The 15,884-nt window shown below is 31.1% G+C and overlaps 1 protein-coding gene across 7 annotated transcripts in view; it reads left to right on the top strand.

Moving 5' to 3' along the window:
* Positions 1–15,884, top strand: part of LOC136029164 (interleukin-1 receptor-associated kinase 4-like) — a 102,428-nt gene that overhangs the window by 54,636 nt on the left and 31,908 nt on the right. The window contains exons 8-9 of one of the 7 annotated variants that reach the window (XM_065707266.1): positions 12,943–13,107; positions 14,385–14,540. The exons of the other annotated variants lie outside the window; for them this stretch is intronic. Of the exons in view, the coding sequence (XP_065563338.1) occupies positions 12,943–13,107; positions 14,385–14,540 (321 nt within the window). The remainder of the gene's footprint in view (positions 1–12,942; positions 13,108–14,384; positions 14,541–15,884) is intronic. 7 annotated transcript variants of the gene reach the window in all.

A 15,884-nucleotide genomic window follows, 5' to 3' on the forward strand; every position in this document is an offset into this window, starting at 1 on the left:
ATATAATCCTTTTCCAATTTTGAGCCTAACAACCGCAAAGGAGTAATAATGTCAGAAGCCCCGAAATACCGAATTATTTTCTTTTTCCTATAAGACCGGGGTAAATGAAACAGAAACTTTCAATAGCGGAAATATAATATAATATAGCCAGATCTTGTTTTTTTTTTCAGGATAGGTGAAATACCAGATAGGAAAAGTATTGAATGGTCGCAAAAACTAGTGTATAGCAATGCAAGCGCTTTTCGATAATAATGACCACGATTAGCTACTATTTTACCATAACCCGCTTTAAGTTTTCTTTAATATGCCGTACAATATTGATCCTAAAAGCTAGTAGATTCCAATAAATATGAATGCTTGACCGCCGCAAATCAGAGACACAATGGATGGAGAAGTTAGAACGCGGATTTCAAATGGGCATAGACTTTGCATTAAAGACTAGGTACTCATACTTATCAATATTCAATGACAGACCAACAGTTTTGAAATGTTTTGAAATAGATGATACGGAATTCGAGAGGCTAGATCTAGAAGTATATCATCCGCATATGCAATACAAGAGACATTTACCAAATTACAAAAAAGAATGGGCATAATTTTATATAACACACTGCGGATACAAATACTGAAAAGATACGGTGAAAGAACACCACCTTGACGCACTTCCAAGAGGGTTGGAATATTCCCATAACAATTAGAGTGAAACTTAACCGAATAGGGGAATCAAACAGTTCGTGGTAACGAACTGTAGTAAGGAGCGACCTGGCTCAATAGTAAATGAAACTCATTTCGATGCTAAAAGATATATCAAAAGAATCGGATTTTTATGCTGATTTTAAATATATACGTTTCATCAAATTTAGTCTTTGTCATCAAAAGTTACGAGCCTGAGAAAATTTGTAACACCCCCTAAAAGTCATAAGATCTTAACGAAAATCGCACCATCGCATTCAGCGTATCAGAAAACCCCATTGAAAAAATTTCAAGGTCCAATCTACAAAAATGTGGAATTTCGTATTTTTTGCCAGAAGACAAATCACGGGTGCGTGTTTATTTGTTTTTTTTCCCAGGGGTCATTGTATCGACCAAGTGGTCCTAGAGTGTTGCAAGAGGACTCATTCTAACGGAAATAAAAAGTGCTAGTGCTCTTTTTAAGTGACCAAAAAAATTGGAGGGCACCTAGGCCCCCTCCCACGCTCATTTTTTCCCCAAAGTCAACGGATCAAATTTTGAGATAGCCATTTTGTTCCGCATAGTCGAAAACCGCAATAACTATGTCTTTGGGGATGACTTACCTCCCACAGTCCCTGGGAGAGGGGCTGCAAGTTACAAACTTTGACCAATGTTTACATACAGTAATAGTTACTGGGAAGTGTACCGACGTTATCAAGGGGATTTTTTTGGTTTGGGTGTGGGGTTCAGGGGAGGGGGCTATAAGGGAGGATCTTTCCTTGGAAGAATATTTCATGGGGGAAAAGAAATTCAATGAAAAGGGGCGCAGGACTGTCTAGCATTACTATAAAAAAAAAAAAAAATGAAAATATAAACATGAAAAAGTTTTTTCAATTGAAAGTAAGGAGAAGCATTAAAACGTAAAACAAACAGAGACTATTACGCATATGAGGGGTTCTAAAAATACTTTAGCATAAAGAGCGAGGTATTTATGAGGAGATAAATACTTCGCTCTCTATGCTAAAATTTTTGAAGTAATTTCAACTATTTATTCTACGGCCTTTCTGATTCAGGGGTCATTCTTAAAGAATTGGGACAAAACAAGATTTAGTGTGAAGAGTAAGGTATTAACGAGGGGACCAACCCTCTCATATATATAATCAAAAATATAAGAATGGTAAGTTAATTCTTAAGTTACGTATTTTGTTTACTAATAAAAACATTCGTTAAAAATTAAAAGATCTAGTTGCCTTTTTAAGTAACCGAAAAATTGGAGGGCAACTAGGCCTCCTTCCCCACCACATATTTCACAAAATCGTTTGATCAAAACTAAGAGAAAGCCATTTAGCCAAAAAAAGAATTAATATGCAAATTTCATTTTAATAATTTATGTACGGAGAGCCAAAATCAGACATGCATTAATTCAAAAACTTTCAGAAATTAAATAAAAAAAACAAGTTTTTTGAAATGAAAGTAAGGAGCGACATTAAAACTTAAAACGAACAGAAATTACTCCGTATATGAAAGGGGCTTTTCCTCCTCGACACCCCGCTCCTTGCGCTAAAGTTTGATTCTTTCTCGCAACTCTACTTTTTAAAACAATAAAAAACTTTAGCGTAAGGAACGGGGTGTCGAGGAGGAAAAGCCCCTTTCATATACGGAGTAATTTCTGTTCGTTTTAAGTTTTAATTTCGCTCCTTACTTTCATTTCAAAAAACTTGTTTTTTTTTATTTAATACCAATTCAAAAACGAATGTATTCAAGCCGAAGTAGCTCAGTTGGTAAAGCATTATGTTCCAGGTTCTAGATCCGAGAGGTTCGAGGTTTCGAATCTTGGCTCTAGCATTAATACAAAAGAAGAAAAAAACTAAAAAAGGTAAAAACTACAAAAAAAACTAAAAAAAAGGTAAAAAACTAAAAACTAAAAAAGAAAAAAAACTAAAAAAAACTAAAAAAAGGAAAAAACTGAAAAATAAAGGAGAAAAAAAAAATAAATAAAAAAAAACTAAAAAAGGTAAATGTATTCAAGCCGAAGTAGCTGAGTTGGTAAAGCGCTTTGTTCCAGGTTTTAGGTCCGAGAGGTTCCAGGTTCGAACCTTGGCTTTAGCATTAATACAAAAGAAGAAAAAAAACTAAAAAAGGTAAAAACTACAAAAAAATCTAAAAAAGAAAAAAACTAAAAAAAAGGTAAAAAGAAAAAAAACTAAGAACTAATAAAAAAAAAACAAAAAAAAAACTAAAAACTGAAAAAGAAAAAAAACTAAAAAAAGGAGAAAAACTAAAAAATAAAGGAGAAAAAGAAAACTTAAAAAAAATAAAAAAAACTAAAAAAGGTAAAAACTACAAAAAAACTAAAAAAGGTAAAAACCAAAAAAAAAAACTAAAAAGAGAAAAAGGAAAAAAAATTATTTCATCATATACCAATTCAAAAACGAATGTATATACAGACCGGGACACAGGGAATATAAATGACGACCGGGACACTCAAAGAGAAATTACAGACTGGGACAGACACAGGGAATGTTTGATTAGCAATGACCATGAACAAAGCTCATGGGCAATCATTAGAATAATGAGGCATAGATCTGAATACGGATTGTTTTTCCCATGGACAATTATATGTTGCATGTTCAAGAGTTTGTAAACCTGACAATCTATTTATATGTACAGACAATGGGACAGCGAAGAATGTTGTATATTCGCAAGTTTTACGTAGTTAAAAACATATATATCTATATATATATATAAATAAGTTGTCTGTCCGTTACGCCAGATTATATCTTCTATATATATAAAAGAAAACAAACTAGAATGTAAAAACTGGAAATTGCATAAATATTTCGAAATATTTTTACAATAGATTAAAGTAATTCGAAAAAAGAAAAATGGTAAAAAACTAAAAAAAAAACTAAAAAGAAATAACTAGAAAAAAAAATTAAAAATTAAAAAAAGAAAAAACCTAAAAAGAAAAAACGTAAAAAAATAAAAAAGATAAAAAACTAAAAAAAAAACTAAAAAAAGCTAAAAAACTTGAAAAAAAGAAAAAAATAAAAAAACTGTTAATTGCGCAAATATTTCAATATATTTTGACAATAGATTAAAGTAATTCGAAAACCTTAAAACAGATACCCCAAATTTTGAGGTTTAATATAAATTGTTGGATTTTTAGCATGCTTGGCACGTAAAGATTTTTCCAAGTGTCAATTTTAGAATGAACATTGACAAATTGAAGAAAACAAATCAATAAAAATAAGAAACTAAAAAAAAAGAAAAAACTAAAAAAGAAAAAAAAACTAAAGAACAAACTGTATCTATATATATAAAAATCTATATATATAAAAATAAGTTGTCTGTCTTTTATGTCTGTTACGCTATGTCTGTTACGCAAGATTATATCTTATCCATATATATAAAAATAAGTTGTCTGTGTGTGGATCTGTGGATCAGGTGACGTCATGTTTGTTCGCATATGACGTCTGAATTATTTCACACTAATACAAAAGAAGAAAAAAACTAAAAAAGGTAAAAACTACAAAAAAAACTAAAAAGAAAAAAAAACTAAAAAAACTAAAAAAAGGTAAAAATCTAATAACTAAAAAAAAACTGAAAAAAATAAAAAAAGGCAAAAACTACAAAAAAAATAAAAACTAATAAAAAAACTAAAAAAGCTAAAAAACTATATTCCCTGTGTCCCGGTCGTCATTTGTGTCCCGGTGTTCCAGTCTGTGATTTCTTTTTGAGTGTCCCGGGCGTCATTTATATTCCTTGTGTCCCGGTGTCCCGGTCGTCATTTATTTCCCCCTGTGCCCCCCGGCGTCCCCATTGTAGTTGTGTCCCTGTGTCCCGGTCGTCATTTATATTCCCTGTGTCCCGGTCGTCATTTGTATCCCGGTGTCCCGGTCTGTATATACATTCGTTTTTTAGTTTTGTTTTTCTCCTTTATTTTTTTCCTTTTTTCTTTTTTTTCTTGTTTAGTTTATTTAGATTTTTAGATTTTTTAGTTTTTTATTAGTTTTTAGTTTTTTTGTAGTTTTTACCATTTTTTTAGTTTTTTTAGTTTTTTTTTTACTTATGTCCTGGTCGTCATTTATACTCCCTGTGTCCCGGTCGTCATTTGTGTCTCGGTGCTTTGTTGATTGCTAATTTATATTATATTTATATTTATATTTTTTATATTTATTAATATTTTTTTAGTTTTCTTTTTCTCTTATTTTTCAGTTTTTTCCTTTTTTTAGTTTTTTCTTTTTTAGTTTTTAGTTTTTTTTTGTTTTTTACCTTTTTTTAGTTTTTTTAGTTTTTTTAGTTTTTTAGCTTTTTTAGTTTTTTTATTAGTTTTTAGTTTTTTTTTAGTTTTTGCCTTTTTTTAGTTTTTTCAGTTTTTTTTAGTTTTTAGTTTTTTACCGGTCGTCATTTATATCCCCCTGTGCCCCCCGGCGTCCCCATTGTAGTTGTGTCCCTGTGTCCCGGTCGTCATTTATATTCCCTGTGTCCCGGTCGTCATTTGTATCCCGGTGTCCCGGTCTGTATATACATTCGTTTTTTAGTTTTGTTTTTCTCCTTTATTTTTTTCCTTTTTTCTTTTTTTTCTTTTTTAGTTTATTTAGATTTTTAGATTTTTTAGTTTTTTTATTAGTTTTTAGTTTTTTTGTAGTTTTTACCATTTTTTTAGTTTTTTTAGTTTTTTTTTACTTATGTCCTGGTCGTCATTTATACTCCCTGTGTCCCGGTCGTCATTTGTGTCTCGGTGCTTTGTTGATTGCTAATTTATATTATATTTATATTTATATTTTTTATATTTATTAATATTTTTTTAGTTTTCTTTTTCTCTTATTTTTCAGTTTTTTCCTTTTTTTTAGTTTTTTCTTTTTTAGTTTTTAGTTTTTTTTTTGTTTTTTACCTTTTTTTAGTTTTTTTAGTTTTTTAGTTTTTCAGCTTTTTTAGTTTTTTTATTAGTTTTTAGTTTTTTTTTAGTTTTTGCCTTTTTTTAGTTTTTTCAGTTTTTTTTAGTTTTTAGTTTTTTACCTTTTTTTTAGTTTTTTTTAGTTTTTTAGCTTTTTTAGTTTTTTTTCTTTTTAGTTTTTTTTGTAGTTTTTACCTTTTTTAGTTTTTTTTCTTCTTTTGTATTAGTGTGAAATAATTCAGACGTCATATGCGGACAAACACGACGTCACTCGACAGACAGACAGACAGACATAACCCACAAACAACTTATTTTTATATATATTTATTCGTATTTTTTTAGTTTTCTTTTTCTCTTTTATTTTTCAGTTTTTTCCTTTTTTAGTTTTTTTCTTTTTTAGTTTTTAGTTTTTTTTAGTTTTTTACCTTTTTTTAGTTTTTTTTAGTTTTTTTAGTTTTTTAGCTTTTTAGTTTTTTTATTAGTTTTTATTTTTTTTGTAGTGTTTGCCTTTTTTTATTTTTTTCAGTTTTTTTTAGTTATTAGATTTTTACCTTTTTTAGTTTTTTTTAGTTTTTTAGCTTTTTTAGTTTTTTTTCTTTTTAGTTTTTTTTGTAGTTTTTACCTTTTTTAGCTTTTTTCTTCTTTTGTATTAGTGTGAAATAATTCAGACGTTATATGCGAACAAACATGACGTCACCTGATCCATCCACAGATCCACACACAGACAACTTATTTTTATATATATAGATATATATATATATATATATATATATATATATATATATATATATATATATATATATATATATATATATATATATATATATATATATCACAGGTGGGACACAGGGACACAACTACAATGGTGCGTAACTAATATGGCGCGTAACGACTTACGCGCGTGGGGGGGGCTTGTGGGGGCGCGAAGCGCCCCCACCAACTATGTGTTGGCTACAGCTAGTTTAATATAATCGTTGGCTAACAGCTAGTTTAATATAATCGTTTTCATAGGCCAGAATATCCCAGGCTGCCAATTTTCCCAACAAAATATGGAGCAGTTTTCGAGAAAAAATATATACATACGTAAATAAATATACAATTATTGCTCGTTTATAAAGATAGTATACTATATTCTTTAATAGGTTGCAGTTATTGCCGCAACCATAATTTTTCCCCAAAGTAAAGACTTGTTTTGAAAATAGTTTGCAAAGGACCACTTTTAAAAGGAAAGTGAGAAATAAAAGGTTCTTTGCCGCCACAGACCAAAAGAGAGGACGAAGAAATACAAGCAAAATTAGACAAGGAAAAGTACTTGTGTGCTAAACTGTTCAAGCTAAAAAAAATGGAATTTTCCGTAAAAAAAAAATTGTAGAACTATGAATATTTTCATGAATTTAGCTCATTCGAATATAGTAATTACTTTATTATTTTCCCGCAATTTATCTTCTTTTTCTTTTTTATGGCACTGGGTATCTACCTAGTGGCATATAGCGATCGTAAATTCTGTCGGTCGGTCTGTCTGTCTGTCCCGGTTTTGCTAGTTTAGGCACTTCCAGGTAAGCTAGGACGATGAAATTTGGCAGGCGTATCAGGAACTAGACTAGATTAAATTAGAAATTGTCGTTTCCCCGATTCGACCATCTGGGGGTGGGAGTGGGGGGGGGGGTTAAGTCGGAAAAATTAGAAAAATGAGGTATTTTTAACTTACGAACGGGGGATCGGATCTTAATGAAATTTGATATTTAGAAGGATATCGTGTCTTAGAGCTCTTGTTTTAAATCCCGACCGGATCTGGTGACATTGGGAGGAGTTGGGAGGGGGAGCCTTAAAATCTTGGAAAACGCTTAGAGTGGAGGGATTGGGATGAAACTTGGTGATAAAAATAATCAGAAGTCCTAGATACGTGGTTGACATAACCGGAACGGATTCGCTCTATTTGGGGGAGTTCGGGGGGACGGTTAATTCTCAAAAATTAGAAGAAATTAGGTATTTTTAACTTACGAAGGAGTGGTCGGATCTTAATTAAATTTCATATTTAGAAGAACATCGTAACTCAGATCTCTTATTTTAAATTCCGACCAGGTCCAGCGTCATTGGGGGGGGGGGGGTACTGGAAATTTTGGAAAACACTTAAAGCGGAGAGATCAGGATGAAACTTGGTGGGAAGAATAAAAACAAGTCCAAGATACGTGACTAACACAAACCGGATACGCTCTCTTTGGTGGAGTTGGGGGGGGGGAGTAATTCGGAAAAATTAGAAAAAATGAAGTATTTGTAACTTACGAACGAATGATCAAATCTTAATGAAATCTATATATATAAAAATAAGTTGTCTGTCTGTGGATGGATGGATCAGGTGACGTCACCTGAAAAAACTGGATCAGGTGACGTCAAAACTGAAAAAACTAAAAAAAGGCAAAAACTAAAAAAAAAAACTAAAAACTAATAAAAAAAATAAAAAAGCTAAAAAACTAAAAAAACTAAAAAAAGGCAAAAACTACAAAAAAAACTAAAAACTAATAAAAAAACTAAAAAACTAAAAAAACTAAAAAAAGGCAACAACTACAAAAAAAACTAAAAACTAATAAAAAAAATAAAAAAGCTAAAAAACTAAAAAAAACTAAAAAAACTAAAAAAAGGTAAAAAACTAAAAAAAACTAAAAACTAAAAAAAACTAAAAAAAAGGAAAAAACTGAAAAATAAGCTAAAATAAAGGTAAAAACCAATAAAAAACTAAAAAAAAAAAACTGAAAAAACTAAAAAAAAGGCAAAAACTACAAAAAAAAACTAAAAACTAATAAAAAAAGTAAAAAAGCTAAAAAACTAAAAAAACTAAAAAAACTAAAAAAAGGTAAAAAACTAAAAAAAATAAAAAATAAAAAAAAACTAAAAAAAAGGAAAAAACTGAAAAATAAGCTAAAACAAAGGTAAAAACCAATAAAAAACTAAAAAGAAAAAAAGGAAAAAACTAAAAAAAATTTTCATCTAAAAAACTAAAAAAAACTAAAAAAGGTAAAAACCTAAAAAACTAAAAAAACTAAAAAAACTAAAAAAAGGTAAAAAACTAAAAAAACTAAAAACTAAAAAAAAAGGAAAAAACTGAAAAATAAGCTAAAATAAAGGTAAAAACCAATAAAAAACTAAAAAAAAAACTGAAAAAACTAAAAAAAAGGCAAAAACTACAAAAAAAAACTAAAAACTAATAAAAAAAGTAAAAAAGCTAAAAAACTAAAAAAACTAAAAAAACTAAAAAAAGGTAAAAAACTAAAAAAAATAAAAAATAAAAAAAAAATAAAAAAAAGGAAAAAACTGAAAAATAAGCTAAAACAAAGGTAAAAACCAATAAAAAACTAAAAAGAAAAAAAGGAAAAAACTAAAAAAAATTTTCATCTAAAAAACTAAAAAAAAATAAAAAAGGTAAAAACTAAAAGAACTAAAAAAGAAAAAAATAAATGACGACACTCAAAGAGAAAGCGACCAGGACAAAACGAATGTTCGATTAGCAATCAACAAAGCACCGGGACACAGGGAGTATAAATGACGACCAGGACATAAGTAAAAAAAAAAACTATCTATATATATAAAAATAAGTTGTCTGTGGATCTGTGGATCGTGGATCAGGTGACGTCACCTGAAAAAACTGGATCAGGTGACGTCAAAACTGAAAAAACTAAAAAAAAGGCAAAAACTACAAAAAAAACTAAAAACTAATAAAAAAAATAAAAAAGCTAAAAAACTAAAAAAACTAAAAAAAGGCAAAAACTACAAAAAAAACTAAAAACTAACAAAAAAAATAAAAAAGCTAAAAAACTAAAAAAACTAAAAAAAGGTAAAAAACTAAAAAAACTAAAAACTAAAAAAAACTAAAAAAAAGGAAAAAACTGAAAAATAAGCTAAAATAAAGGTAAAAACCAATAAAAAAACTAAAAAAAAAACTGAAAAAACTAAAAAAAGGCAAAAACTACAAAAAAACTAAAAACTAATAAAAAAAGTAAAAAAACTAAAAAAACTAAAAAAACTAAAAAAAGGTAAAAAACTAAAAAAAATAAAAAATAAAAAAAAACTAAAAAAAAAGGAAAAAACTGAAAAATAAGCTAACATAAAGGTAAAAACCAATAAAATACTAAAAAGAAAAAAAGGAAAAAACTAAAAAAAATTTTCATCTAAAAAACTAAAAAAAACTAAAAAAGGTAAAAACTAAAAGAACTAAAAAAGAAAAAAATAAATGACGACACTCAAAGAGAAAGCGACCAGGACAAAAGGAATGTTCGATTAGCAATCAACAAAGCACCGGGACACAGGGAGTATAAATGACGACCAGGACATAAGTAAAAAAAAAATTAACAAAACTAAAAAGAAGGTAAAAACTACAAAAAAACTAAAAAGAAAAAAAAACTAAAAACTAATAAAAAAACTAAAAAATCTAAAAATCTAAATAAACTAAAAAAGAAAAAAAAAGGAAAAAAATAAAGGAGAAAAACAAAACTAAAAAACGAATGTATATACAGACCGGTACACCGGGATACAAATGACGACCGGGACACAGGGAATATAAATGACGACCGGGACACAGGGACACAACTACAACGGGGACACCGGGGGAAACAGGGGGATATAAATGACGACCGGGACAAAAAAACTAAAAAGAAAAAAAAACTAAAAACTAATAAAAAAACTAAAAAATCTAAAAATCTAAATAAGCTAAAAAAGAAAAAAAAGGAAAAAAATAAAGGAGAAAAACAAAACTAAAAAACGAATGTATATACAGACCGGGACACCGGGATACAAATGACGACCGGGACACAGGGAATATAAATGACGACCGGGACACAGGGACACAACTACAACGGGGACACCGGGGGAAACAGGGGGATGTAAATGACGACCGGGACACCGGGACAGGGAATGGTCGATTAGCAATCACCATCAACAAAGCTCAAGGGCAATCATTAGAATCATGAGGTATAGATCTGAATACAGATTGTTTTCCCATGGACCATTATATGTTGCATGTTCAAGAGTCGGTAAACCTGACAATCTATTTATATGCAAAGACAATGGGACAGCAAAGAATGTTGTATATTCGCAAGTTTTACGTAGTTAAAACCATATATATATATCTATCTATATTCACAGGTGGGACAAAGGGACACAACTACAATGGCGCGTAACTATTATGGCGCGTAACGACTTACGCGCGCGGGGGGGCTTGGGGGGGGGGGCGCGAAGCGCCCCCACCAACTAGGTGTTGGGGTGGCGCGAAGCGCCACCCCAACAGCTAGTTATATATATATATATATATATATATATATATATATATATATATATATATATATATATATATATATAGAAGGATTTTGTGCTTTAGAGCTCTTATTTTAAATCACGACCAGACTCGGTGACATTGGGGGGATTTGGAGGGGGAAATCGGAATTCTTGGAAAATGTGAAAATTGAGGTACCTTTATCTTACAAATGGGTGATCATATCTTAATGAAACTTGATATATAGAAGGATCTTATGTCTCAGATGCTCCATTTTTATTTCGAATCGGATCCAGGGACATAGGGGCTTGGAGGGGAAAAACAGAAATCTTGGAAAACAATTAAAGTGGAGAGATCGGGATGAAACTTGATGGGAAGAATAATCACAAGTTATAGATGCCTGATTGACGTAATTGGAACGGATCCGTTCTCTTTGGAGGAGCTGGGGGGGGGGCGTTAATTTAGAAAAATTAGAAAAATTGAGGTATTTTTAACTTAAGAACGGGTGACCGAATCTTAATGAAATCTGATACTTAGAAGGAACTCAAGTATCAGAGCCATTATTACAAATCTCGACCATATCTGTTGACATTGGGGAGAGTTGGAGGGGAAATCGAAAATCTTGGAAAACGCTTAGAGTGGAGAAATCGGGATGAAACTTGGTGGGTAGAATAAGTAAATGTCGTAGATATGTGATTGACGTAACTGTACTTGATCCGCTCTTTTTGGGGGATTTAGGGGGTGGGGCTCGGTGCTTTGGCAACTTTGGTGCTTCTGGACGTGCTAGGACGATGAAAATTGGTAGGCGTGTCAGGGAGCTGCACAAATTCACTTGATAAAGTCGTTTTCCCCGATTTGACCATCTGGGGAGCTGAAGGAAGAGGAAAAATTAGAAAAAATGAGGTATTTATAACTTACGAGTGGGTGATCGGGTCGTAAGGAGTTTAGATATTTAGAAGGACCTTGTGACTCAGAGCTCTTATTTTAAATCCTGACCGACTATAAGCCTCTTATTTTTCTTTTAAATCAATCTATTGATTCTTAGAATTTTGCTAGAGCTCATACCATATGAGCTCTTAGCCCTTGGCTCTTCCGGCCTCGTCACAAGTGCCATATGAGCTCTTAGCTCTTGTTTTTAGGAAATATCATATTTTGTGTAAGGAAATACTATGATGTTTTTCGAGGTCCGAATACCCGTGCCGGTAAAAGGTACGAGCACCGATCTGAGCGAAGGAAGTAAAAGACGGACGAAAAGCGTTGTCAAATTTCATTAATTAGTTATACTTACTTATTTTCACGGTTTAATGTGGCAATCCTGGCCAAATGTGTATCTACCTTAAAACTTCAGGATTAAAAAAAATAGTCCTTCGTCAATGAATAGTCCTAAGATGGGTCTAGGGCGGGGGACAAAAATATTTTACTTTAATGTCATTGGTACTTCAAGATGTTTTGCATTTATTTGGTCTCAATTTTATTTTTTTGTTTTTAGCGAGGAACTCCCTTGTGAAGTTGGGGCTATGCTTATATATTTATTCTTAGATAATTTTTTTTTTTCTGTTTGTTTTTCTTACCTTCAACTAGATTTGTAGCTAAACTGTTCAAGGTAAAGATGTAAAAACTTACACAGAATAATATATGCTCAAATACTAATAGACGTATATACAAAGGAAAAGGCTTGTTTTGCTGACACTGAATTTTGCTAGGTATGACAATTAGGAGAGGGGAATCGCCTCAGTAATAGTCCGAAAAGTTTGTAAAACTCCTATTTTAGTAAGAAAATTAGCCTATTTGGCACAAACCCCGTGAGTAATCTTGGGTAGGCTGAATGTAGGTGGTGGTGATTTTGTCCCATAACGAGCTACTATTAAACAATGCATGCATCGTAAATTTTTCAGCAGATTGAATGTAGACTACAATGTACACATATATCATACTCGTTGCCTAGGCATAGTTTATATTTTGCCACTTATGGCACATGACTATCGACCGATGTAGCTTTTACTTGAATAACTTTCAGCGTCTGCTTGTAAATTAATTTAGAAGCCTCATGGAAAACTAGGAAAGTTGAATAGCTACGATTATGTTGTGATTAAATCAGCTTTTGTAGGACGACAATTCTCCTCTGCCATGGTGTGTTCGCGTGGATATAGTTCATGATGTCGCAAAGGGCCTAGAATATATTCATAGTCAAAAATCCCTAGATGGAGCAGTCCTAGTACATCGAGATATAAAGTCTGCAAATATTCTTTTGGATCAAGACCTAAACGCAAAGGTAGTTTGTTTATTTACTATTTTTTTTTTTTTTTGCGTAATTTTTTTCCAAGTTTGACAGTAAAAGAAGGCCCGTAATTGGCAACTGTGATACACACGCGTTTTGGCTCAAGAGAGGTTATTGCGCTTTTAAATGCAGCCATTACTTTTTATCACTCACGGTTTTTCCATAATCATTAAGATGACCAAAAGGATTTGCATCGTGTTTTGTTATGTTCCATAATTTTGAATCACGTATTTCAGCTTTAAAGAAATTACTTTTTAAGAAATTCTTTCAAGATGAATAAGTATCATAATAAACACAATTGAAAAATCAAATTCGCTAAGTCATTTTTTCTGTGCATAAGTAACATGGTTTAAAAAAATCGTTTGAGACAATTGTGTAAATTTTGTAATGAACCTATCAGTAAAATTGTCCAACTTGTAGTCTCCCATTAACAGTTGTCCGAAAAAGCTGCCCTTCCAGAAAAAAGTAGAAATTATAGAAATCATTTTCAGTGTGTTTCTATTCCCCCTCTCCCATCCCTCCCCTTTATTAAAAAAAAAATCTGATAACTTTTGCATCCAAACCGGGTTTCTTCGCAATTAGTCCGCATATTAAAAGTTCTAAGTCAGTAAAAAGGGATAACTCAATGGCTTGTTTTTTTTTTTTTTTTTTTTTTTAATAAATTCTTTGTTTTAGAAAAAGGCTTGAGTTCTGGGCTCCTTACGAAGAAGTAAATAGAGTCCGTAATAAAATTTGTTTTTTTATGGCCGGGTGACACTGTAGAGAATGAGAGAAGAGAAAAAGACAATACTTAGTAATTACAACAAGACTTAAAAAATAGGGTTCCTTAATACAATTTGTCATGTTAGATTTTAAATCTAATTGTATCGCTGAATACAGCATAAAAAGTCGTATCATGATAACTTTCTAAATATTCTTCTTCTTTTTTTATATAAAATGCACAAGTGTCGGAAATAAGAAAAAAAGGTCTCTAAATAACTAGGTTTTATAGAATTTTTTGTTTTAGTCCCTTAAATATACAAAAATTGTGAAAGTCTTGGTTTAAATAAGAAACTTGGCATCTTAATTCTCTCTTTTCTTTTTAAATTTTGATTTACATTTCTGGTTTTTACAGATTTATTCACTCATCTTCTTTTTTTTTATTTCCATATTTGTCTGTTTTTATGTTCATTTTTGTGTTGCAACATATATCAGATTCTGCTTCTCTTATTTTTATTTACTTCTATTTTGTCTGATTAATTTGTGTCTACGCCAATTGTATTTCGTTTTAGATATCAGATTTTGGACTTCTGAGATGTGGTTCTAATCAAGAAATGAATAAGACATTGGTCATGACTCAAATGCCAGTTGGAACTAATTGTTATATGCCCCTAGAAGCTTTTCGCGGTGTCGTTGAACCCTCTTGGGACATATACAGCTTTGGAGTTGTAAGTTGTTTGATCAATTTCTGAATTAAGAAGACACTATTAGCTCTTTGTTAAACATACTCAAAGACCTTGTGTATGAATCCATTCTACGGGAAATTATTTAGCAAAACAATCAGTAACGGATGAGTAGTAAGGGCTACGTTGATTTCTTTTCAAATAATCTTGGAAATATGGGCATTGTCGTAGCTTATAAAACTCTATTACTTCAGTTTTAGAACATTGTCACTGAAAAAAAAAACCGTCATTCTAGAGCTGATAAGACTAGAGCTGTTCTAGAGCTGTTCTTTTGTTAGTCTAAGGTTCTTGGCTATTTTACTCATGATCAGCACGCCCAAAATAACAGTGATGAAAACAAACGCCCTGAATAACCCATCTATTATAGTGGAGAGTCAACTTATTGATAACATATATGATATAACATATATGACAATATATATATATTATAGTGTTAAGATATATTCCTCGGGAATATCCTAACTAGACGGGGACGGGGCAGAGAATGATATTAACGCACAAATAGAATAAGTACGGGGTGTATTCTCAAGTATAAAGAAGCTCCCCTAGCGAAGATATGAGATCAGCCTAAAAACTAAGATAGGCGTGTATGGGGCAACCGTCAAATCTATCCTGCTGACATTTAAAGATCGAAGGAACTCGCTCCCTAGAAGTATTCAAATATTGGTGTACGATGCATACTCTGCGTGTTAACGGATGGTCTCACATATTAACCGCTGAAATTCGAAGCTTTTAGACAACCAACAGGTACCATATCCCCTGATGTCTTTACCTGTGACCCCTTTCCAATTTGGAAACGGAGGCCTAATGGTAAAAGAAAGAATCACTAGTTCTGGAACCTTAGGATGGCTTCCACCCACACGGGCATGGCTGGGATAAGGATTGAAGAGGCAGCCATGGACAGATCATGGTGGAGAACGTTAATCTTTCCTTTGTCTATGGTTGCTGTAAAGGTCGTATCTAATATATTGATATATCAATTATAAATTATCTCATATTATTATAAAAGTATAAATATTAATATATATTATGTAATATAAATATAAATATATTGATATATAAATTATAAATTATCTCATATATTATATAAATTATCTCATAAATGTGAATATGCCAGTTACAACCTATAGTTGTGAAAGTGGCGATATAATATAACACTGACCAAATATTTAAATTTCGATTATCAATTCTCGTTTTTGGCAATTAACTTATCCACATAGAAAGTTAAAAATCAGCAAGGACTTTAACTAGCTAGAGTTACCAGTCAGGTATTCTAGCTTGCAACAGTGTTTGTGGTTTCTAAAGTATTTCGCAAAATGTTTCACGTCT

This window comes from Artemia franciscana, chromosome 7 (genome assembly GCF_032884065.1).
Source record: "Artemia franciscana chromosome 7, ASM3288406v1, whole genome shotgun sequence".
NCBI lineage: Eukaryota > Metazoa > Arthropoda > Branchiopoda > Anostraca > Artemiidae > Artemia > Artemia franciscana.